This window comes from Odocoileus virginianus, chromosome 2 (assembly GCF_023699985.2).
Source record: "Odocoileus virginianus isolate 20LAN1187 ecotype Illinois chromosome 2, Ovbor_1.2, whole genome shotgun sequence".
In the NCBI taxonomy this organism is placed as follows: Eukaryota; Metazoa; Chordata; class Mammalia; order Artiodactyla; family Cervidae; genus Odocoileus; species Odocoileus virginianus.
Window position 1 is genome coordinate 13,113,478 of NC_069675.1, and position 24,779 is coordinate 13,138,256.

General features: G+C 41.8%; 1 protein-coding gene across 1 annotated transcript in view; it reads left to right on the forward strand.

Annotated features, from left to right (window-relative positions):
• PAIP2B (poly(A) binding protein interacting protein 2B) overlaps positions 1-24,166 on the forward strand; it is a 40,693-nt gene extending 16,527 nt beyond the window's left edge. The window contains exons 2-4 of the mRNA XM_020872803.2: positions 14,998-15,146; positions 16,733-16,909; positions 17,882-24,166. Of these exons, the coding sequence (XP_020728462.1) occupies positions 15,009-15,146; positions 16,733-16,909; positions 17,882-17,938 (372 nt within the window). The 5' untranslated portion in view covers positions 14,998-15,008 and the 3' untranslated portion in view covers positions 17,939-24,166. The remainder of the gene's footprint in view (positions 1-14,997; positions 15,147-16,732; positions 16,910-17,881) is intronic.
• Positions 24,167-24,779: the final 613 nt, after the last annotated feature.

The window sequence follows — 24,779 nt, forward strand, 5'->3', positions numbered from 1 at the left end:
GGGATTAAACCTATGTCCCCCACAGTGGAAGTGTGGAGTGGTAACCACTGGAAACCATGAATTTTTTTTAATCAAAAAAATTTTTTGCAAAGAGCATTCACAAGGTTGATGTTCTGTAAAACACCAATTTGAGAACTGCTGATGTGTAAGAATTAGGGAAATTGAGATTTGTTCTATTCCACATAGTGTTTGCCACTGTCTTAGAGGAATTGGTCTTAGCCTTTAGTCTTTCTGTATATCAGGATCACATGCACACAAAAATGCAATGTTGGGGGACTTCCCTGGTGGGCCAGTGGTTAAGAAGCTACCTTTCAAAGCCGGGGACACAGGTTTGATCCCTGGTGAGGGAGCTAAGATCCCACTTGACACAGCTAAGATTCAGTGCAGCCAAAAATAAATGAATATTTACCAATAAAAAATACATATGTGGATATATACAAATGTCTGGCCTTGGCTCAGGCCCAACAAATTATATTGCTTAGCAAGCATATTAACATTCTCTTGGCAAGTTCTTTTCTTGCATCCAGTGAAAGATAACTGATGGAGCATTTGTGTATTGAGATCAGTATAGGAAAGCCTAGCAGTGTGATTACTTACTTGTTTTCTGTTAAAGGCCATGCAGCTTCTTTGAGAACAAATGAAATGGAAATAGAAGGGACAAGGTCATTCTAATTCAAGATTGACCTAAAATTTGTTTTAAAATCTCTGTACAGATACCTTACGTGTCCTCCCTACCCTCCCCACCTCAAAAAAGTTGAAGCACTCATTTGTCTCCTTTACACCTCCATCTTCCACCAGATGATGGAGAAAAGTTGATGGGTTTATATACTTAGCAAAACTTTGTAAACAAGGAGCCAGATAAATTAGTGCAAAATATAACATCCTACATGGTGAAGGGAGAATCAAAGTCGAGTCTGTTTTAGTAAGAGAGCTCTTTAAAATGGAGCTTGGAGTCCATTAGTTTGTTTTGTTGTTATTGTTGTTGTTCTTGAGAGGCCATTAGTGAAGTGACATCTCAACCTGAGTGGAATCAGACCTTTTGACCTGATGAAGTCATCCAGAACACCTGCTAGAAACTCAGAATACTTATGGAACCCTTACTCTAAAATAACATTAACAGTCTATTTACTTACTGGACCAAATATTTTCCTGTTTATGTCAGAGTCAAGCACAATTCTCACCAGTGATTTTTATTCTTCAGTTTATTAATGTGGTGTGCCACATTGATTGATTTGCAGATATGGAACAACCCTTGTATCCTTGGGATAAGTCCCACTTGATCTTGGTGTGTGTACATAGATGCTTAGTCACTTAGTTGTGTCTGACTCTTTGTAACCCTTTGGAGAGTAGCCTACCAGGCTCCTCTGTCCATGGGGTTTTTTCAGGCAAGAATACTGGAGTGGGTTGCCATTTTCTTTTCCAGGGGATCTTCCACACCCAGGGATTGAACCCACATCTCCTGTGTCTCCCGCATCACAGGCAGATTCTTATCCCACTGAGTCTTCAGGGAAGCATCCCTTTAAAGCATTGTTGGATTCAGTTTGCTAATATTTTATTGAGGATTTTTGCCTCTATGTTTATCATGGTACTGGCATATAATTTTATTATTTTGTTGTATCTTTGTTGAGTTTAGGTATCAGGGTGATGCTGGTTGATAGAATGAGTTTGGAAGCATTTCTTACTCTGCAAATTTTTGGAATGGTTTGAGAAAGAGTGGTGATAACTCTTCTCCAGGTGTTTGGTAGAATTTGGAGCCATGTGGTTCTACACTTTGTTTCTTGGGCATTGTTGTAGTTACTGATTTAATTTTGATACTGTTTATTAATCTGTTCATATTTTTCATTTCTTCCTGTTCAATCTGGGATATTGTATATCTCTAGGAATTTGTCCTTTTCTTTTAGTTGGACCATTTTATTTGCATATAGTTGCTTATATTAATCTCTTATGATCCTTTATATTTCCATGTTGTTGTTAATAACTTCTTTTCATTTCTGATTTCATTTATTTGGGCCCTCTTTTTTTCTTATTGTGTCTGGCAAATGGTTTATCAATTTTATTTATTTGTCTTTTCAAAAAACCAATTCTTAGTTTCATTCACCTTTTCTCTTTTCTCCGTCTATTTCATTTATTTCTACTCTAATCTTTGCGATATCTTTCCTTCTACTAACTTTGGGCTTTGTTCTTCTTTTTATAGTTTGTTTAGTGTAAGTTTAGGTTGTTTATTTTAGATTTGTCTTATTTTCTGAAATTGGCTTATATCACCATAAACTTACCTGCTCAGGCTGCATCCCATAGATTTTGGTTCATTGTGTTTTTGTTTTTATTTGTCTCTAGGCATTTTTTAATTTCTTCTTTGATTTCTTAAGTGATCCATTGGTTGTTTAGTAGCATATTGTTTATCCTCTACATGTTTATATTTTTGCAGTGCTTTTCTTATAGTTAATTTTTTGGTCACATAGCATTCTGGTTGAAAAAATGCTTGATAGGATTCCAATTTTCTTAATTTTACTAAGGCTTAGCTGTGATGTATCCTGGAGAATGCTCCCTGTGTATTTGAAAAGAATGTATTCTACTGCTTTTGGATGGAATATTCTATATATATCTGTTAAGTCCATCTGATCTAATGTGTCATTTAAGACTAGTGTTTCCTTATTGATTTACTCTCTGGGTGATCTGTTCATTGGTGTAAGTGAGTTGGTAAAGTCTTCTACAATTATTTCATTACTGTTGATTTCTCCCTTTATGTCTGTATTTATGTTATGTTAATATTTGCTTTGTATATGTGTACATCCTCCTGTGTTGGGTGCATTTACATTTATAGTTGTTACAGTTTCCTTTTGGATTAATCCCTTAATCATTACATAATATCCTTCTTTATCTCTTGTAACCGTCTTTGTTTTAAATTCTATTTTGTCAGGATAGGTATTGTTATCCTGGCTTTCTTTTGATTTCCATTTGCATGGAGTACTCTGTTCCATTCCTTTACTTTCAGTCAGTATGTTGCTTTAGGTATGAAGTGAATCTCTTGTAGGCAGTATATATACGTGTGAAAGTGAAGTCACTCAGTCATGTCTGGTTCTTTGAGACCCCATGAACTGTAGCCTACTAGGCTCCTCTGTCCATGGGATTTTTCAGGCAAGAGTACTAGAGTGGGTTGCCATTTCTTTCTTCAGGGGATCTTCCCAGCCTAGAGATCAAACCTGGGTCTCGCCCATTGCAGGCAGATTCTTTACCATCTGAGCCACAAGGGAAGCCCAAGAATACTGGAGTGGGTAGCCAGCCCTACTCCAGAAGATCTTCCCGACCCAGGAATCCAAACTGGGTTTCCTGCATTGCAGATGGATTCTTTACCACCTGAGTTATCAGGGAAACCTATATATTTATGTATGAAGTGAAGAAGTGAAGTGAAGTCACTTAATCATGTCCAACTCTTTGTGACCCTGTGGACTGTAGCCCACCAAGCTCCTCCGTCCATGGGATTCTCCAGGCAAGAATACTGGAGTGTGTTGCCAGTTCCTTCTCCAGGGGATCTTTCCGACCCAGGGATTGAACCCAGGTCTCCAGCATTGTGGGCAGATGCTTTATCTTTGTCTTTTGATTGGATTCTTTAGTCTCTTTACACTTAAAGTAATTATTGATAGATATGTATTTATTGCCATTTTATTTTTGTAATTGTAGTTCCTATTTGTTCTTTTATTTTGCTTTTGTTCTCTTCTCTTGTGTGGGCTTCCTTGGTGGCTCAGCTGGTAAAGAATCTGCCTGCAGTGCTGAAGACCTGGGTTCGATCCCTGGGTTGGGAAGATTCCCTAGAGAAGGGAAAGGCTGCCCACTCCAGTATTCTGGCCTGGAGAATTCCATGGACTGTATATAGTCCATGGGGTCACAAAGAGTTGGAGACCACTGAGCAACTTTTACTTTCACTTGTGATTTAATGACTGTTTTAGTGTTGCATTTGAATTTTTTCTCTTTCTTGTGTGTATCTATTATAGATTTTGGGTTCATGGTTACAGTGAGGTTTACTTATAGCAATATGTTTATTTATTTTAAGTTGCCGATCTCTTTAATTTCAAGTGCATATTAACAACTCTGCATTTTTACTCCTTTCTCATGATTACTATTTTTGTCATCATATTTTACCATTTTGTTTTGTGACTCCTTTAATTGAAGATATAGATGATTTTACTAGTTTTATTCTTTAACCTTCCTACTAACTTTGTATGTAGTTAAATTTACTACCTTTAGTGTATATTTGACTTTACCGGTGAGCTTTTTTCTTTTGTAGTTTTCAGGCTTCTAGTTGTGGCCATTTCTGTTTTGCTTAGAGAAGTCCTGTGAACATTTCTTGTAAGGCTGGTTTGGTAGAGCTGAAATCTTTTAGCGTTTGCTTCTTTTGAAACTTTTGAGGATTTCCCTATTGGTATGCTGCATAGGAATCTGCCTACCATTGCAGGGGACCATGGGTTTGATCTCTGGTCCAGGAAGATTCCACATGCCTCAGAGCAGCTAAGCCCATGTGCCACAACTGTTGAGCCTGTGCTCTGGGGCCCGTGAGCCACATTTACCGAGTCCCTATATTGCAACTGCTGAAGCCTGTATGCATAGAGCCTGTGGTCCACAACAGCAGTGAGAAGGCTTCCCAGCTGGTGCTAGTGGTAAAAAAAAAAAAAAAAAGGCTCACCTGCCAGTGCAAGAAACTTCAGAGATGTGGGTTCAATCCCTGAGTTGGGAAGATCCCCTGGAGGAGGAAATGGCAACACACTCCAGTATTCTTGCCTGGAGAATCACTTGTACAGAGGAGCCTGGCAGGACTACAGTCCATAGCATCCCAAAAGAGGCAGACACAACTGAAGTGACTTCGCACACATGCACCGCAATGCGAAACCCATGCACTGCAACAGAGAGTAGCCCCTGCTTGCCACAGCTAGAGAAGGCCCACGTTCAGTGATGAAGACCCAATGCAACCAAAGATAAATATATTTGAAAAAAGTTTTAATCTCTTCATCAAATCTGAATGAAAGCCTTGCCAGGTGGAGTATTCTTGGTTGTGGGTTTTTTTCTTTTATCTCTTTAATTATATTGTACCAGTCCCTTCTGGCCTTTAGAATTTCTGCTGAAAATTCAGCTGACAGTGTTATGGGCATTACCGTGTATGTAACTCATTGCTTTTCCCTGCTGCTTTTCATATTTTATCTTCATCTTTAATTTTTGCCATTTTAATTACAGTGTGTCTTGGTGTGGCCCTTTTTGAATTGATCCTGCTTGGGACTCTGTGTTTCCTGGACCTAGCTGACTGTTTCCTTTTATAGGTTAGGAAAGTTTTCAACTATTATGTATTCAAATATGTTCTCTGCCCCACTCATCAGGCAACTTCTAACAATCTTATGCCCTTTTGTCTTTATGACTCTTTGTTTTCCTTGGAGTACTCTTTTTCAGTTCAGTTTAGTTGCTTAGTCGTGTCCAACTCTTTGTGACCCCATGGACTGCAGCATGCCAGACTTACCTGTCTATCACCAGCTCCTCAGAGCTTGCTCAAATTCATGTCCATCGGGTCGGTGATAGCATCCAGCCATCTCATCCTCTGTCATCCCCATCTCTTCCTGTCTTCAATCTTTCCCAGCATCAAGGTCTTTTCAGATGAGTGAGTTCTTCGCATCAGGTGGCCAAAGTATTGCAGTTTCAGCTTCAGCATCAGTCCTTCCAATGAACATTCAGGGTTTATTTCCTTTAGGATTGACTGGTTTGATCTCCTTGCAGTCCAAGAGACTTTCTCAAGTCTCCAACACCACAGTTCAAAAGCATCAGTTCTTCAGCGCTCAGCTTTCTTTATAGTCTGACTCTCACATCCATACATGACTGCTGGAAAAACCATGGCCTTGAGTAGACGGACCTTTGTCGGCAAAGTAATGTCTCTGCTTTTTAATATGCTATCTAGGTTGGTCATAGCTTTTCTTCCAAGAAGCAAGCGTCTTTTAATTTCATGGCTGCAGTCACCACCTGCAGTGATTTTGGAGCCCAAGAAAATAAAATCTCTCAGTTTCCCCTCTTTTGAGGTTACCCAAATCTGTGTTTCCCAAATTCAATTCTTAAGATCCCAAATAAACTAATTTCTATTTTGCAGCCTCCTGCATTGTTTTTGGTTTACAGTATATATTTAAAATTTATAAAATTACTTTCTATAGTGCTTATGTAGCTTTAAAATGTGTGTGTATGTTATATGTACACACACACACACATATTAGAAAAATTAGAAGAGAAAACAAAAGCAAAGTTCTAGAGTTAGAGTTTGGTAGGTTTATCCAGCAACTGTTGGGACAGGGAGACTTATATTCCTGCCACCAGGGAAGTGAAAATCTGCCATGGAGTTAGAGTGTTTCATGGAGTAAGGCTTTGTAATGGAGTAAATGTCTCTCCCAATGTGCTTCCCTTGCTCTGACTTCATGCTCATCATCCGTTCTTAATAATTCTGTTTTACTATAATTAACTATCTGTTACTAATTAAGAATCCCAGGCATTTAGATTTTGAATCATCGGAATGTATTAGCTATTCAAAAGAATAAACAAGTAAGTATCTCTTCCTCCCTTCCCCTAGCCTGTACTATCAGCTTTTCCTTCTTTCTCCTTTATTTCTAGCCTCTCCCTCTCCACTAGACTCTTTCTATGAACATTTAAACATGTTCTAGACTCTCCAGTCTTTAAAAATAGTTTCTAGGGACCTTTCATCCCTCTAGTTCCTGTTCATTCCTCTTCCTTTCCTTGGCACCTGGCCCCTTGAAAGAGTTTTGATTACTTCCTGTCGGCTGCAATTCATATCTCATCCATTTTACTTTCTCCCTCGTTTCTTTTTAAGGATCCTGCCCTCATTATAGTCATAAGAGATCTCCATGGTCCTAAATTCTGTAGACACTTCTCAGCCTTCCTTTTGACATTGCATCCCTGGTGGCTCAGCTGGTAAAGAGTCCGCCTGCAATGCGGGAGAACTGAGTTTGATCCCTGGGTTGGGAAGATCGCCTGGAGAAGGGTATGGCTACCCACTCCAGTATTCTGGCCTGGACAATTCCACGGACTGTGTATAGTCCATGGGGTCACAGAGAGTCAGACATGACTGAGTGACTTTCACTTTCACTGAGCAACTTTCACTTTTTACTTCAGCCTTCAACATACCTGCCTTACTGGGTATATCAGTCCCCTGTGTCTAATGTGGCAGAGTACCACAGACTAGAGGCTTAAAACAACATGAATTTTTTCTCTTGCCATCTGGAGGCTAGAAGTCAAAAAGTCAAGAAGTAAAAAATCAGGTTGGACTCTCTCTCTCTCTCTGCAGGGGAGAACTGTGCCTGTTCAGCTTGTGTTGCCTGTAGGCATTCCTCGCCTTGTGGCCCCATCACTCCAGTCTCTCCCTCCCCAGTCACATTGCCTCCTTTTCTCCATGTCAGATCTCCTGCTTTTCTCTTACAACACACTTACCATTGGATTTAGGGCCTCCTGGGATAATGCAGGGTGATCTACTTATCTCAAGGTTCTTAATTTAGTTACATCTACGAAGACCCCTATTCTAAATAACGTAGTCTTCAGAGATTCTTGGGATTAGAATCTGAACATATCTTCTTGGGGGCTACCTTTCAACTCACTATAAGGGAAGGGTTCTGTCTTCCCTTGATTTCTGTGATGGCACACTCTTCTAGTTTCCTTCTCAGTCTCCTTTTCTATCTCCTTGTCTTTTTTTTTTTTTAATTTTATTTTTTTTCTATTTATTTTTATTAGTTGGAGGCTAATTACATCATTGCAGTAGTTTTTGTCATACATTGAAATGAATTAGCCATGGATTTACATGTATTCCCCATCCCGGTCCCCCCTCCCACCTCCCTCTCCACCCGATCCCTCTGGGTCTTCCCAGTGCACCAGGCCCGAGCACTTGTCTCATGCACCCAACCTGGGCTGGTGATCTGTTTCACCCTAGATAATATACATGTTTCAATGCTGTTCTCTTGAAACATCCCACCCTTGCCTTCTCCCAAGGCGAGGAAACCAGATCTGAAAGAGACACGTGCACCCCAATGTTCATCGCAGCACTGTTTATAATAGCCAGGACATGGAAGCAACCTAGATGCCCATCAGCAGACCAATGGATGAGGAAGCTGTGGTACATATACACCATGGAATATTACTCAGCCATTAAAAAGAATTCATTTGAATCAGTTCTACTGAGATGGATGAAACTGGAGCCCATTATACAGAGTGAAGTAAGCCAGAAAGATAAAGACCATTACAGTATACTAACACATATATATGGAATTTAGAAAGATGGTAACGATAACCCTATATGCAAAACAGAAAAAGAGACTCAGATGTATAGAACAGACTTGTGGACTCTGGGAGAAGGCGAGGGTGGGATGTTTCAAGAGAACAGTATCTCCTTGTCTTATCTGACTTTGCCCTTTCTCCCTAGGCAATATTCTAGGCCCATGACTTCTGTTACCATGTATGTAGACGTCTATTCCAAATTTCTATATTTAGTCATACCTCTCCTACTGATGCATACAGACAACCTATTTATGTCACCATTTGAATGTTTCAGAGGCATTACACATTTAATGTGTCCAAAATAGAACTCATCATCCTTTATGCCTCGAACACCCATCCCCACCCTAGAAAAATCTGCCCTTCCCGTAGAGTTGCTTAGCTCAGTGAGTGACATTACCGCTCACCCAGGTGATTGTGCCAAAGTTATCCTTGATATCTGCCTCACCTTGTCTCCCCACATCCAGTTCCTCCCCAGAAACACCTAAAAGAGTTTTGGAATCTATCTACTCTCTTCTTACTGCCATTGCCCTAGTTTAAGCAGTTACCTTTTGTTTTTCGTCCGGATTAGTGCATTAGCTGCCTTACTGGTCTCCCATTATCCTCTCTCTGTCTCTCCAATCCATTTTCCATATGGCAGCCTGAGTGACCTCAAAATATGAGTTGAGTCATGTCACTGTGCTGCTGAGAGCCACTTTCAGTGGCTTTCATTGCTTTTAGGATGATATCCAAAATTCTCCATGTAACCTCTGATGTCCTAGATGATCAGGTCCATCTGCTTCCGCAGCCTCATCTCTCTTCCTTGGCCGTTCTCCAACCGGTTCTCCTTTGACTCTTCAACTATATGTGTACGTACCTTCTTATAATTCTTGAAAGTTCCCTTCCTATGCCTCTGAGTCTTTGCACATGGTTTTCCCTCTCTTCCCTCCTGCTAGCTAACAAATTTTTCAATTTTTTCAATCAATCTAAATGTTGCTTGTTCAGGGAAGCCCTTCCTAGCCACCCCCTACTCCTGAGCTAGATTGGGCCTTCCTGTCTTCTAATAGTCCCTTCTGCCTCTCCTTTTAATTTAATACTAATGATTCTTAACTATTTGCTTATCTCTCTCCTGAGAGAATGTAAATACCGTCAGGGAAACAATTGTGTACCTTGTGAAAATAGCTGCCAAGCACAGGGCTGAGGGTAGACACACAGAAACTAGTGAGTAAGTGCATCTAATTACCTGAGTTATTAAGATGTAATTGGGAAAGACCAAAGCCTGAATCTAGTGGCAACGTGTTTGAAGTAAAATAAAATGTAAAACTGTTAACCCACAATGTTTAATTTTTTAAATGGTATTCACCAGACTGACTTGTGGTGCTGGAGAAGACTATTTAGAGTCCCCTGGACTGCAAGGGGGTAAAACAATCAATCCTAAAAGAAATCAACCCTGAATAATCATTGGAAGGACTGATGCTGAAGCTGAAGCTCCAATACTTTGGCCACCTGATGTGAAGAGCTGACTCATTGGAAAAGACCCTGATGCTGGGAAAGATTGAAGGAGGAGGAGAAGGGGGCAGCAGAGGATGATGTGGTTAGATAGCATCACCGATTCAGTGGACATGAATTTGAACAAACTCCAGGAGATAGTGGAGGACAGAGGAGACAGGTGTGCTGCAGTCTATGGGGTCACAAAGAGTCAGACACGACCTAACGACAGAACAACAACCACCAGACAGAATGAACTTAACAAAACTGTAGGAAATATAATAGTAGAGACTAGTTTTAATATAAACTACTCAATAGACTTTTTCCCAATAATTGAGTCAATAGTTCCAAGTATTCTTGACAGTCAAGTTGTTATCCTGGGCATAATCTAGTTTTAGCTTCTGAAAAAGAAATCTAGGTTCAAAAAAAAAATAGCCAATTGTTGGATTGGAAAAATTGTTGGATCTGAAAGTTGTGGTTTTTCAAAGTGTTGAACTGATGAAGTAAGTATTCTGGAAATATCCTAGGTATATTAAAAGTCTTGAAGTTCTTTGTGGTTGGGAACCAAGACCTCTATTTTAAGCCAAATATCTTAAACATAAACTCTTGACCAAGGTAAAGTGCTAAATCATATGCTTGGCAGGAGCTTAGCATTCATGTTTTAACTACATGCTCTACCATCTTCAGCCAAATGTCAATCATTATTTTCCATTTTCAGCATGTTTGCCACATATTTAAGAGGGAAAGTGAGATGGAGGCGGGGAATGAGTTTCAAATAGTTCTTAGATTTCTTAATGCAGTTTAGATACAGACCAGACATCAACTCCTTTATGTGCTATTGAGGTCTAGTTCTTGAAGAACTCCTCAAACAATGACCTACTTTAGACTGCACATTTGTCTTAATAGACGAGTGGCAACTGGTGGTTTATGTGACAGAGCTAGATGTCTGTGTTTACTGAATACCTGTGTTATTTATTTTTTATTGTATAAGGACTTATCCCAAAGTTATAGCAGGCTAAAACAATAAACATTTACTGTCACAGTCCTGTGGGTCAGGAATCTGGGAGCAGCCCAGCTGGGTGCCCCCACCTCAGAGTCACATAAAGTGCAAGCAGTCGACTGAAACGGCTGTCTCATCTGAGGACTTGATGGTAGGAAGATGACCTTCGAAACTTGCAACGTTCGAAACCTAGGATTTAACATTCTTCAGCAAAACCTCCCTGTGCTCACCCCACTACTAACGTCAAGAGGCACATTCAGCACCAGGTGTCACTGTCACACATGGGCCCACAAGCCAGTGTTGTTACTGAACTGACCCAGCAACCCAGTGTACCTAACCGCTGAACCAGGACCTTCTGTGGTCTTTAGCACTGTCTGGGTGTTTTTTTTAAAGTGAGGTTGGACAGAATATGTACTTTTAGTTATAGCATAGATATGAAATTTCTTTATAAATTGTTAAGCCCTATACAGATTACGCTCTTGGATTGCTACTGTTTAGAGAAACCAAACTTCCCAATTGTTTGGAAAAGGTGGAATGGGATAAAATACAAACCAACACTATATAACCTACTGTGGAGAGAACAATTTTCCTAGTATTGACAGTCCCAATCACAGTGTTTTTGACTTTTCTAAAGTGTTTGTGTTAAAAATAAAATTAAAAAAAATACTTTTTTAAGTGTTTGTGTTAAATTAGGTAACATCCCCGTGTTGAATTTGTGGTACTTTTCCATTCCCTGTCTCATGAACAGGTATATCCTGCAACGTGTTCTCTGTGCTCTGCCTTGCTCCTAGATTAGGATCATTCTGTTCTTTCTTAACTCTGCTTTCCTTTTCTCATGATGGTAGTGGGCACTCAGGATTTATTTTGGTGGCAAAGGCAGATGTTTTAGAAAATGGAGCTCTGATTCTCTGTGGGTGACTTCTATAATGTGGGGAGAAATCACTGTGTTGATTGTAAGTGAAGTGAAGTGAAGGTCGCTCAGTGGTGTCCGACTGTTTATGACCCCATGAACTATACAGTCCATGGAATTCTCCAGGCCAGCATACTGGAGTGGGTAGCCTTTCTCTTCTCCAGAGGATCTTCCCAACCCAGGGATTGAACCCAGTCTCCAGCATTGCAGGCGGATTCTTTACCAGCTGAGCCACCAGGGAAGCCCAGGAATACTGGGGTGGGTCGCCTGTCCCTTCTCCAGGGGATCTTCCTGACGCAGGGATCAAACTGGGGTGTCCTGCACTGCAGGCGGATTCTTTACCAACTGAGCTATGAGAACAGTAAGCAACTGCCAAATGAATCTTTGGAAAGTGCTGTGTAATCTCTGTCCATCAAGGTTCAAGACCTGTGAAGGGTCTTTGATTAGGAATACCTATTTACTCAGTTGCCCTGACATTCGGAACATACTTGCTTCTGTCATTGTTATGATGAAAATGGAAGTGGTAAAAATAAAAACTGGTTTCCCCCCTTTTATAGCCTTATGGGATTATTATTCTGGAGCAGTATTTGAAATAATCATTGACTTCTTTTGTCTCTGTCTAAAATATATTAAACTGATATATTTCATACTGCTGCTAAGTCACTTAAGTCGTGTCCGACTCTTTGCGACCCCATAGACGGCAGCCCATCAGGCTCCCCCGTCCCTGGGATTCTCCAGGCAAGAACACTGGAGTGGGTTGCCATTTCCTTCTCCAATGCGTGAAAATGAAAAGTGAAAGTGAAGTCGCTCAGTCGTGTCCGACTCTTAGCGACCCCATGGACCGCAGCCCACCAGGCTCCTGCTGTCCATGGGATTTTCCAGGCAAGAGTACTGGAGTGGGGTGCCATTGCCTTCTCCGATATTTCATACTAGGTGCCCTAATTAAACCAACAATGAATTACATGGGTTCTGTCTTAAATTCTCTTTGAGCTATCGATGAATTATTTCTCCACCTTTTTTAATAGTTTTATTTGCTGGGTCTTCCTTGCTGCGCACTGGCCTCTTCTCTAGTTGGGGTGAGCAGGGGCTGCTGTCGAGCTGTGGTGCTCGGGTTCTTGTTGCTTCTCCTCTTGTTGTGGAGCATGGGCTTTAGGGCACATGGGCTTAAGTAGTTGTGTGTGAGCTCAGTAGTTGTGGTTCCCAGCCTCTGGACCACAGGCTCAATAGTTGAGGCGTATGGGCTTAGTTACTCCACAGCATGTTGGATCTTCCCAGACCAGGGACGGAAGTGTCCCACTGCATTGGCAGGCGGACTCTTTACCACTGAGCCACCAGGGAAGCCCTTATTCTTATTACTCTTCACTATTGTATTTTGTCTTTTAAGATTATATTTTCTAATGTTCATAACAGGTTTGAAAATTGAAAAAACTTCAGTAACTTTTACTGTACCCAGAAGCAGAGAGGAACTTTTTTGTGAATGTTACCAAGACAGAAATAAATGAGAAAATAATGTATTAAAACTTAAAGATGCCCCAGGGAGCGCTGGGTAGAGGACTGAGATTGAAAGGAGACAGGCTTGAAAGGGAAAATTGCCTAAGTAGGATGATCCATGGGTATTTATGGAGTTCCTGATATTGAGGAAGGTTACAAAATATAAAAACTTTCATCTTGTGTTTCAGGAGTTGAGAATCTAGAAAAATTAATACATATGAAACAGAATAGTTAAGTAGTATTAACACCATGCTCATCACGTACAAGTGCTTAGGGGAGGTACTATAGAGAGTAAAGACTACAGTGTTTCGTTGTGCGTTTTTAAATTTGTATTTATTTATTTTTGGCTGTGCTGGGTCTTCACTGCTGTGCCAGGCTTTCACTAGTTGCAGCGATTGGGGGCGGTGCGAGGGCCTCTCATTGCAGTAGCGTACCTTGCTGCAGAACACGCGCTCTAGGTGCTCGGGCTGCGTAGTTGTGGTGCGAGGGCTTAGTTGGTCCATAGCACGCGGGATCTGCCTGTGTCCCCTGCAGTGGCTGGCAGATTCTTAACCCCTGGACCACCGGGAAGGTCTTACAACTGTTGTTAAAGAATGGTTAAATTTTAAATAAAGAACTGAAAATAAATACATTCCAGATGATAGCAAGTGTACCAAAATGAATTTGGAAGCCAAAAGAATACTCATGAGTGCAGAGAAACAGGCACTTACATAATACCAGGGGGAATTTAAACTCTTATGGCAGCTTGGCAATAAATCATGAGCCTTAAAAAAACAAGCATTCTTTCCTATATGGCAGTTCTATTTTTAGGAATCATCTTAAGAAAATCATTAGAGAAAATGAACACAAGAAGTTCATCCCACCTTTATAACACAGAAACATTGGAAATACACCAACTGACAGAATGTCTCTATTAATATGGAAGTGAGAAAGAGCAAATGATGGAGCATCATGCTCTTACTATAAGAATGGGTGCTTGGGGAATGGGTGTGTGTATATGTGTCTGTATATACATAGGGGAAGTCAGCAAGCTTATATCCACCACATTGTGAATCATTTTTAACTCTGTATAGTTAGACAGCTGATGACCTTACTTTTTTCCTTTTTGCTTTCCAATGTGATCAGTTCAGTCACTCAGTCGTTTCTGACTCTGCGACCCCATGAATCACAGCACGCCAGGCCTCCCCATCCATCACCAATTCCATAAACATGTATTATTTTTTAGAATAGGTTTTAAAGAAAAACAGAGCTTAATAAGAATCAGAATAGGGACTTCCCTGGTAGTTCAGTAGCTAAGATTCTGTGCTTCCAGTGGAGGGGGCCCGGGTTCAATCCCTGGTCAAGGAACTAGATCTCACATGCTGCGACTAAGAGTCCACATGCTGAAACTAAAGATCCTGCATGCCACAGCTAAGACCCAGCACAAGCAAAAAAAAAAAAAAAAAAAAAAAAAAAATTTAAACAAAAGAAAAAAATCAGAATAAGGGGCAGCTGTTTACAGTGTTTATTAAGAATGTATTTTTTCTACCTATTTAAATGTTAGGGAAGCTATGATCTTGGTTAGGTTCTAGAACTTATAGACATTTATCTTGAAAAGGTCCCCTCCCACTCAGCACCCATCCCACTTGCCTAGAAAGGCTAACTAAGCTGAGATGTTTTTTCTTTTAACTCTTAAAGAATTGTACATCAGTATAGGTAACTAGTTACAGACTAGCATTTTCTGTTTATCTGTAGTTGACAACTTTGATTTAGAACATCAGAAGCATCTGGAAGAATCTTTTCATTTCCTTGATCCTTGTATCATTTTATCCTTTCTTTTGCTCCTGTATAGGTTCTGTCATAATGAATGGATCCAGTGTGGCGAATACATCACCCAGTATAAAATCCAAAGAGGACCAGGTGTTAAATGGACATGATGAGAAGGAAAACCCATTTGCAGAGTACATGTGGATGGAGAATGAAGAGGATTTCAACAGACAGGTAAAGAAGTGAAAGGCTAATGATACATGTAGTTCAGCAGCCATATTTTACTATCAGTCTGTCAAAAGAGAAATGTGTCCATTGGCTTTAGAATAACTTAAAATACGTAGAAGCCTGGTCAGGGCTGACCAAAAAGCAACTTCAGTTGCTAAGAGACCAAACTGAAGATCCCTTGGAGGACGATATTGAAATTTTTCTATCATGCTAATTAAAAGAGGATCTAATGCCATGGTGTTCTGGTGTAGGCTTCTGGGAAACAGTAGCTGTGTGCAGACAGACCAACCTGGCATGCCCCAAGTAGGAACTCAGGGACTGGCAGAATGCAAGTCTGAGATAGAGAGTGTATTTGGTGGGGGAAGGCTAGACTGCTTCTACAAAGATCCAGCAGTAATCAGTTGTCTTATATCTCTGTGGTTTTAACAGCCCCAGGTAAGCACTTCAGGTAGACAGGTGACTCTGCAACAACTTGATGCCCTCCATCATATCATGTTGCTCTGCCACTCCCGGGGCATCTGGCAACTGTAGGATAACTGGAAGTCTTGCTACAAGTGACTTTTCCTTTGGATTCAACTATATTAGCTAGTTTGGGTGATTATTTTTGCTTGACTAGCCCTCTGGTGGTGGCATATGAAAATGTGAATCAGTCACCAGGCAGCCTGCAGGAAGGGGATGGCCAAACATGAAGCGGGAGGCCTGTTAAAATCACACTAATCTCCAGAGTGAAGCATCCTCTGCAAAGAAGTATAAAATATCCTTGCTATATATTGCTTTAGATTTAAGACACTCTTTTTCAGAAATATGCAAGTTGTTTAAACATTCGTATTATTTCTTCTTGTTTTGAAAGAATTTTCTACTGGTATGCCAGAAAGTGTTCTTTATATCTTTCTAAAGTTCTGAAAGTATTTTTCTCCCAAAGGGGCCTTATTACTAGAAATGTGGACCAGAAGCTGGGAGTTGGTTTTGGTTTAATCTCCACTGTCCAGGTAGTAGTCTAGTTACATAGTTCCTGGACCCTTTTCATACTTGTAAAACGGGAAATTTACGAACTGCCTGTCAATAAGATTGAAAAAAAATGTCAAGCTTTAAAATGATTTTCTGTTAAGTGCCATATGAGTGAAAAATATGTGTCACGTATTAGATCTGTGAAGACCTGGAATTTCTGCTATTTTGATTATTTCCTCAGTCTTATTTTTTATGGAATTTGATTGAAAATACTAAAAGTTATATTTTTTTTCTAGCCTTTCATTAGAAGCATCGTAATTCTTTTTTTTTTCTTTATTTTTATTAGTTGGAGGCTAATTACTTTACAATATTGTAGTGGTTTTTGCCACTACATTGACATGAATCAGCCATGGATTTACATGTGTTCCCCATCCCGATCCCCCCTCCCGCCTCCCTCCCCATCTGATTCCTCTGGGTCTTCCCAGTGCACCAGCCCTGAGCACTTGTAATTCTTAGTAGATCTCATACAAGATCATTCTTAGTTGCAAAGTAATAACCTCTGAAAGAAAGAGGTAGAAAAAAAGCTAGAAAGTGTGAGTCCCACTGGGACAGTTAAGTCTGAGCTCTTCCCCTTTGCTTGCCAGGTGGAGGAGGAGTTGCAGGAGCAAGAATTCCTGGACCGCTGCTTTCAGGAGATGTTGGACGAGGAAGACCAAGACTGGTTTATTCCATCTCGAGACCTGCCTCAGGCCATGGGACAGTTGCAACAACAGTTGAATGGACTGTCGGTCAGTGATGGTCATGATTCTGAAGATATTTTGGTAAGAGCATACGTAGTTCCACTGTGACATAGTGAAAAGAATATAGGATTTGGAGTCATAGTCTCTCTTTTTGGCCCAACAACCTCGGGCAAGCTTTGGCGCCCTCTGAATCACTGTTTCTTCACTCATCACTGGGCATTAACAAGGGGGTGCACTGAAGATGCATTGCACCTCTGAAAGCACTGTGGAAGTGTGATTGCTGCGGCATCACAAACTTTCATTTTCTCCAGCGGGATTTTCAAAACAGAATTGGGATTAAGGATAAAAATTTGAACATGGAAGAGGTTTGGTTTCAAATTATCATTTTTTGTTGTCCTTTTCTTTTACTGTCCCTCAAATCTGTATTTATAGTTTTGAATGATTCTCTTATAAAAACTGCTGGTTCATTTTGGAAGGAATATACTTTAACAGACTGTTTTCCACTTATAATTAGAAGACCAGATAAATGAATTCCCTGCCTTCCATGTTTACTTAATGTCAGAATTCCATAAGTGACATTGTTCTTGCACAATTCATGTCTGAATGATTTTGCCTGGCAGTTTGCAGAGGTTTTAGATCAAGATCTGGTTATTCAAAAGAGTAGATTACCAAAGAAAAGATAGACAAAAATAATATAGGGATTGTGGTAACCAGTCTAGTTTGATGGAGTACTTTGATTTTCATTGAGTTAAGGTACTTGTGAACTGAAAAACTATTTTTGAGTCCAAGTTAACAAGCCTCTAGTGAAAGCATCATGAAGGGAACAGGAGTCTAAAGCAGGAAGGAGAAAACGAGGTGAGCAGGGGCTGAGTTCCTCAGGAGCCACTGACAACAGCCCAGTAATAATGGCCTGAGTTGCAAGGGATTCGGTTTCTTCTCTCCTTTGGGCTGAGAGGAAGGTGCTGGTAATAACAGAAGCAAGGAGAAAATGAATTTTAAAGTGCTAAAGTGCAGCTTGCCTTGGGATTTATTATCTCTTGGTTCTTATTTCAGAGCAAAAGTAACCTGAACCCGGATGCCAAGGAATTTATACCAGGAGTGAAGTACTGAGCTGACAGGAAGCTCTGAGGACTCGTCTGTCCCCACCTCCGGGGACAGCGCTGCACAGGAAGGCGGAGCTGAAGAGGGGGGATGGGCAGGGGGTGCACATGGGGAAGGGAGCAGTGGTTTAACTTGACACTGTGACTAGAGTAACTGATGTGCTCAGTCTTTCTCTACAAGCCTCTGAGTATTTCTCGTTTGTTCTACTGACTTTCATTTGAAGCAATTTCCTATTATTTTTTTAGCTTTTCGATTTAGGGAAATTGCAATCTTTCCCCATGCCCTCATCAGGAATGTTCTCTTGTGTGTGTTTAAAAGAATAAGCTGACCAAGAAAATCTGGGTGTTTAAAGATGCCCTACCCACCCTGCTGTCTACTTACCAAGGGCAGTGAACACCTGGAACACTACATATTCAGTCTGTTGAGCTGGATGGGAAGAGGGACAGTTGGAAGAAGCAGGTGTTGTAAACCACAGTACACAGCTCCCCGACCCCTGGGGGTTTCCTGCAATGTGCTGGGATTACCACTGGCCTGCTGAGCCCATGTCTCCTTGCCTGAACCCCATTCAAGAAAACACAGGCTTAAAAGTACTGGTTTACCAGTACTTAAGATGGTTGATAAACCAACTTTCATCAACCATCTTTTGATGGTTAATGAAAATATAGAAGGAGAGGACTGGGATGGTGGTGTCACTTGAGTCATTGATTTACTGTTGACCTGCTCTTAAGCTTCTGTTTACAGCTACCATCAGACTCATTATTTACAAGGTAAAAGAGCTCTAGGGTGGATTTGCCACCTCGACTCTCATGGTGTCTAATCCCCTGTCTCCTTTCTGCCCCGAACCCTATTCTGTTTTTAAGAAGAGACTGTTACCAAAGGTGTGTGAGAGGCATGCAGTGCTGGCCATCAGCTTCAGTCTGGAGAGATCATCCTTGAATCCTGATAGTTATTGTCTTTAATTTATTTTGACAGTTCTTTTCTGGTCCTGTGAAAACTTCATCTACCTGTATCTTACTTTCCTTAGAAAGGTTTGTGTACTTTTATAAGTCCATGTATTTTTCAGAACGCTAGCAAGAAGCTCTGTTCACAGTTTGATGCGTCTCCCCACCTTACAGAATTATGCAAAAGGACTCCAGAAAAGCCTAGGAGAGTGAGTCCTGCTTGACCCTGTGACTGTGTGATGCACCAGGACAGTTTCAGCAGTTATAAAATTTTGCTGTTCCCACACACCCAGCTTTTTGCATTTTCTAGGTTGAACTTTCTGGGTATATTCTTTTCCTGCCCACAGGTCACAGATGTTTTGGTTGTTGATACTCATAAGGAACTAAGCTGGGCACCAGGAGATGCCTTTGTGTGCTGGAGAGGTTGGTGGCAGAGTCAGGTCTAAAAAAGAGTGTTCTGGTCCTGGCCGTTCTCCCAGGATGGGCAAGGACTGGCAGGGGCCTGAGGAGAACAGTGGCCTCTCTGTATGACTGCCACTGTCTTATGTGACAAGCCTGTCAGGAAAAGATCACGGAACTTGAATAAAGTCTGTAAATTCAGTATGTGTTTATGGGACAGAGGTTGGAAGGAAAGGACTAGGGTCTGGAAAACAAGAATTTCTCCTTTTTCTTATGAGGTCCCTTGCTGACTTTTCTGACAGCCGCAGGTTAATGTCAGATTGAAAATATGAGCCCGTATTGCCAGATGGGCTCCTGAATTTGCAAAGCCTCTACCTTGAGAGAATGAAACTCTTTTAACTTGTGATCAGGGAGGGCTACAAATAAAGAAATGTCTTAATTCCAGCTTCAGCTTTCAGCTGGAATGGTTGCCTCTGATAAGGCGAGGACCTTGGAAGTGTAGAAACAGAGGTCTCTCTCTTCCAGGACTGCTGTTCCTCCTTCAGTCTGCATTAACTTGTCCAAGCTCAGAATTCTAAAGGCTGGTGAAAGTGTGTTGGGATTGCAGAAGGAGCCATTTTCTAGACCATGGTGTCTCCATCACAAAGAGGACCGCGGATTTTCTTACGTGGCTCCTGGTCTGGGAAGTCCTTCAGAGATCTGCATCGAGCCGTCTCCTCATCCTGACGAAGGCGTGCCCTTCTGACAGCAGGATAGGCTAAGCTGTTAGGTACGGTCCAAGTGGCTTGCTTCCCCTTCTGCTGTGGGGTTTCATCTTGGATGTCAGTGTGGTCTCATAAGGCATATTTGGTCAGGACTAAGAAAGCTTCCTGCCAGATAAGCAGTGACACACTGAGGACTGGCCTTTCCAGTCCTGTTGAGACACAATTTGCTGACCCCAGGATCAGGAAGCGACTAGCAGTGTGACCTCCTTTTTAATGTGTATGTTTATGCTTCTAACGGTTCCTCTTGCATTCTAACTTTTCTCCATCTATTTTATGTTGTGAGGTGGGAGCACAGTTGTCACCCAGACCACAGGTCCAGCTGTAGTCAGTTTGCCAGCTCCTTAGCAGGAAATGCATGTGGGTCTTACTGGGTCTTCAGTGAAGAAAGGCTGGACTCAGACTTTTCCTCTTAGGAGAGGTTATGGATGCAAGCCAGACTAGATACCTTTACCTTTTCAGGATGAGGCTGGTATTATTATAAGTGATGATTCTGATGTTGAGTTTAAGCCACTACTCTTTAAGTTTTTGTTTTGTTTTGTTTTTATTGGCAACTGGGAGTTTAAGTATAGAAACAGAACATGTATTTTTAACAATTGGTAATTCTGACTGGTCCCAATGTTATTTTATTAGTGATTGATTTTGTGGTTATTGGACTCTTAAACTCCAAAATGAAAAGTATTTTATCTCTTGCTCTTCAAGGAGAAAAAACAAAAGAAATGCCTTTTAGTTTCTCCAGCCCTTTGAACTGCAACAGAGAATTTGATGGATATAGCCTGGGTCTGAGCACCTGCAGCTTTGGGTCTTTGGGCCAGTTTCTGACTGCAGCAGTTGACTTTAGGATATCACATAAGGTCAAACCCAAAAAAATTGTAAGGAAAAGGCTGGACCTTTGCAGCACCTTTAGTTTCCAAAGTCAAAACAGCTGGGGTCTCTTTTATTAAAGTTACAATGCTAATTATGACTTTAAAGTGTTTTTAGAGGTAATCAGCATTTTTCAAATTGTGTATTACTATAATGGCAAAGTTCTGTCTTGCGTTTGGAGATGCTGGGAAGTAAGGTCAGTCAAACACTTTGACCTCAGAGTGTAAATCCATGTATGTCAGGGAGGAAAGTTGTGTGAAGAAGTAACCAAAGGAAACTTCTGCATTAGCGCTGCTGCAGAGCCGGCATGTAAACTCGGGGACCCAGGACGCCACACTGCCGAGGTGGGCGGGGGCAAGTGTTCTTCGCTGGGGTCCTGGCATCTGCAGAGCCGGCACGTAAACACGGGGGCCCAGGACGCCACACTGCCGAGGTGGGCGGGGGCAAGTGTTCTTCGCTGGGGTCCTGGCATCTGCAGAGCCGCCATGTAAACTCGGGGGCCCAGGACGCCACACTGCCGAGGTGGGCGGGGGCAAGTGTTCTTCGCTGGGGTCCTGGCATCTGCAGAGCCGGCACGTAAACTCGGGGGCCCAGGACGCCACACTGCCGAGGTGGGCGGGGGCAAGTGTTCTTCGCTGGGGTCCTGGCATCTGCAGAGCCGGCATGTAAACTCGGGGGCCCAGGACGCCACACTGCCGAGGTGGGCGGGGGCAAGTGTTCTTCGCTGGGGTCCTGGCATCTGCAGAGCCGGCATGTAAACTCGGGGGCCCAGGACGCCACACTGCCGAGGTGGGCGGGGGCAAGTGTTCTTCGCTGGGGTCCTGGCATCTGCAGAGCCGGCACGTAAACACGGGGGCCCAGGACGCCACACTGCCGAGGTGGGCGGGGGCAAGTGTTCTTCGCTGGGGTTCTGGCATCACCTTTAATAGTGTTTGATTTGGATTATGTTGATGTATGAGGTCAACCAGAGACCTGACAGTTTTGACCAAGATTTGGAGAGCAATTGGGAAAGACTGTATATCCCTGGCCACTCTCTTCTGGGGTAGAGGTAGAGCTCATTCATTTGGGAAGAGGGTGGAGAGAGCAGGAGGACTGGCTGAGGTCTGGTGAGCATCAGGAATGTTGGTTTCCTCCTGCCTTTATGTGAACCATGTGGATCGCTTCCCCTCTTCCTGCCCACACAGATGTTGGGTCCTGGTCCCCGTGTGGCACACAGTGTACTTCTGCGGCCACTGCTCTGCTGCCTTGCAGATTTCATCCACAGGCTTGATTAGTCACAATTTAGTAAGGTTTTTTCCCCTCTGTTTTTAATCTTCTATTTCTCCCATCTTGAAGCTGCCACTAGTGATAAAGGACAGAGGAATAGGAGGCTGACCCAGGGACATATTCAGGTTTCCTACACAGCCTCTGTACATGGCTCACTGTGTCCTGAGTTCACACTATTCGTGTGTACATGCTAAGTCGCCTCAGTCGTGTCCGACTCTTTGCAGTCCTTATGGACTATAGCTCACCAAGCTCCTCTGTCTGTGATTTACCAGGCAAGAATACTGGAGTGGGTTGCCATGTCCTCCTCCAGGGGATCTTCCCAGCCTAGGATCGGACCCAAGTCTCTTAAGTCTCTTGCATTGGCAGTCAGGTTCTTTACCACACTAGCTCCACCTGGTCTCACTGCCCAGTCCTCCATAGCGATCCACAGCCCAGATTTTGCCGGGGGAGAGGGGGTGTCATACAGTGGGACAGCTACCTACACTGATCTCTACAGGGTGTTACAGGTTCATCACCCTACCCCCAGGGGACAGAAGAGAAATCTACAAAGGAACAGATGCACTATCTTTAAAGAAAAACACTCTTTGTGTTTTGTTATCAGGAGTCTCATTTGTGAGGTCTGCTGAGCTTGCTTTCCCAGCCCTACCTTCTTACTGGCTCCCTTTTAATATTGTAAAATAGTAAGGAAACATTCTAGGCTGTGGAAAATGTTTTCACTCTGTAACTCAACACTAATTAAGAATCTCTCTTGTTGATTGTGGGCCTTCGGAAATGTTTAATGCTTGATAGGTGGTTTCCAAAACAGGGACTTTTTTTTCTAACGCCTTTATTGAGGCATATTATCATAAAGTTCGCCCATTTCAAGTGTACAAGCCAGTGATTTTAATAACTTTCCTGAGTGGCACAGACATACAATTCTGTTTCAGAGCCTTTTCATCCCCCTCAATAAGATCCTTCATGTCTGTTTACATGGCACCCATGGTACTTGCCTAGCTCTAGGCAACCACTAATCTATTACTATAAATTTGCCTTTTCTGGACATAATCTCAGTGGAATCATACAATCTGGTCTCTTGTATCTGGCTTACTTCATTTAGTGTATTTTTGAGGTTAATCCATGACATGTAATTTATGACATGTTACTGGTTTGTTCTTTATTGCTAAATAATATTCCAATGATGGATATACCACATTTTGTCAGCAGGGAGTCGTACTAAACTTGGATTTCAACCTCTTGGGGTCTAAATGGAACCCTGAGAACATAGGATTCATGGGGGAGCTGCTGTGCCTGTCAAAGGAACTGCTTCTCAGAACCAGCTCTGTCATCAGAAGCTCCACGTGGAGCCTGAACTACTGCAGAAATTTTTATAATTTTGCAACTTATTTTTTGTATGAAAATTTCATGCTGTCTATTGTCAGGCTTCTGAAGCATCTGATAATTAACAAGTTAATGAGCATGTGTTTGAGTGGAAAGAAATGAAACCATCAATACTGTGTTGGATATTTTTTTCTCCTCAGCTAGACAGAGGAATCTCTGAACTTAAACAATGTTATTTCCATTACAAAGCTGAACATGTGTTAGGATCATGCTGCCTTTGTTGGATCAATTTAAGAGGAGGACAGCCAGCAGAGGCGGTCAAGAGGAGAAAGGGAGTGAACTTTGTGGTACATCCCAGCGGGTCTGTGCACGGCCTGTGCATCTGCTGGTGTGGATGGTGAAGTGCTGACAAGGCCAGGGCAGCTCAGCACCTCCAGCAGGCCCAGGCCTGGACTTTGGACCTTTTCCCTATTTCTCAGGTGTTTAAAAGCTGTTTCTGTTCCTTTTTTTCCTATATATACATTACATGGTAGTTGTTAATACTTCTTTGTGGGAGGGGCAGAGCTTTAAAATTGAAGAAAATAATTTTCATAATGGAAAAAAGTTACTTTTTAAAAAATTTGCTATACAAACAAAGTGGCAGCTGTTGAAAATCTCATTAAAATGAGAATAAAATGCATTTGCTGGCAGTGGTACTGTTTTTCCTTAAGTGGGGTCATTATATTAGAGGAGGTGTGTGTGTGTGTGTGTGTGTGTGTGTGTGTGATTTTGTCTCAATATGAATCAGTTTTAGTTGCACAATTTTCCACTCTAAAAAGTGTTACAAAGTATTAAGAGCATTGTCTTGGAAGTCAGACCTGAGTGAATCCCATTTCCATCACTTAGTGCCTCTGGCCTGAACCTGTTTATCTGTCAAGGTATACCACCTTTCTGGAGCTATTATGAAAATTTGACCAAATTTAATTTCAAATACAGCCTGGCATATGATCAGCACTTAATACATGGTAGTAATATTGGCAATAATGTGAGTACCTTTGAACAGAGGTGATAACAGGAAATCCTTGAGCTTGAAGGATAGCTGTTATTTTTCCTGTTCCTGGGCAAAACGTACTCCTCTCTAGAAAACAAGTAAAGGGATTCTGTATTTGCCTTTCAACTACTGAACAAGTCTGAGAGCCTGCTAGGTACCTGGCGTTGTTCTAGGCACCAGGGCTGCTGAGGGTAATAAGCAGGCATCATTCCTGCTCTTGTGGAGGTTAGTTTATTACTGTTTACCTGGCTTGAACCTCCCATTGATGCCCT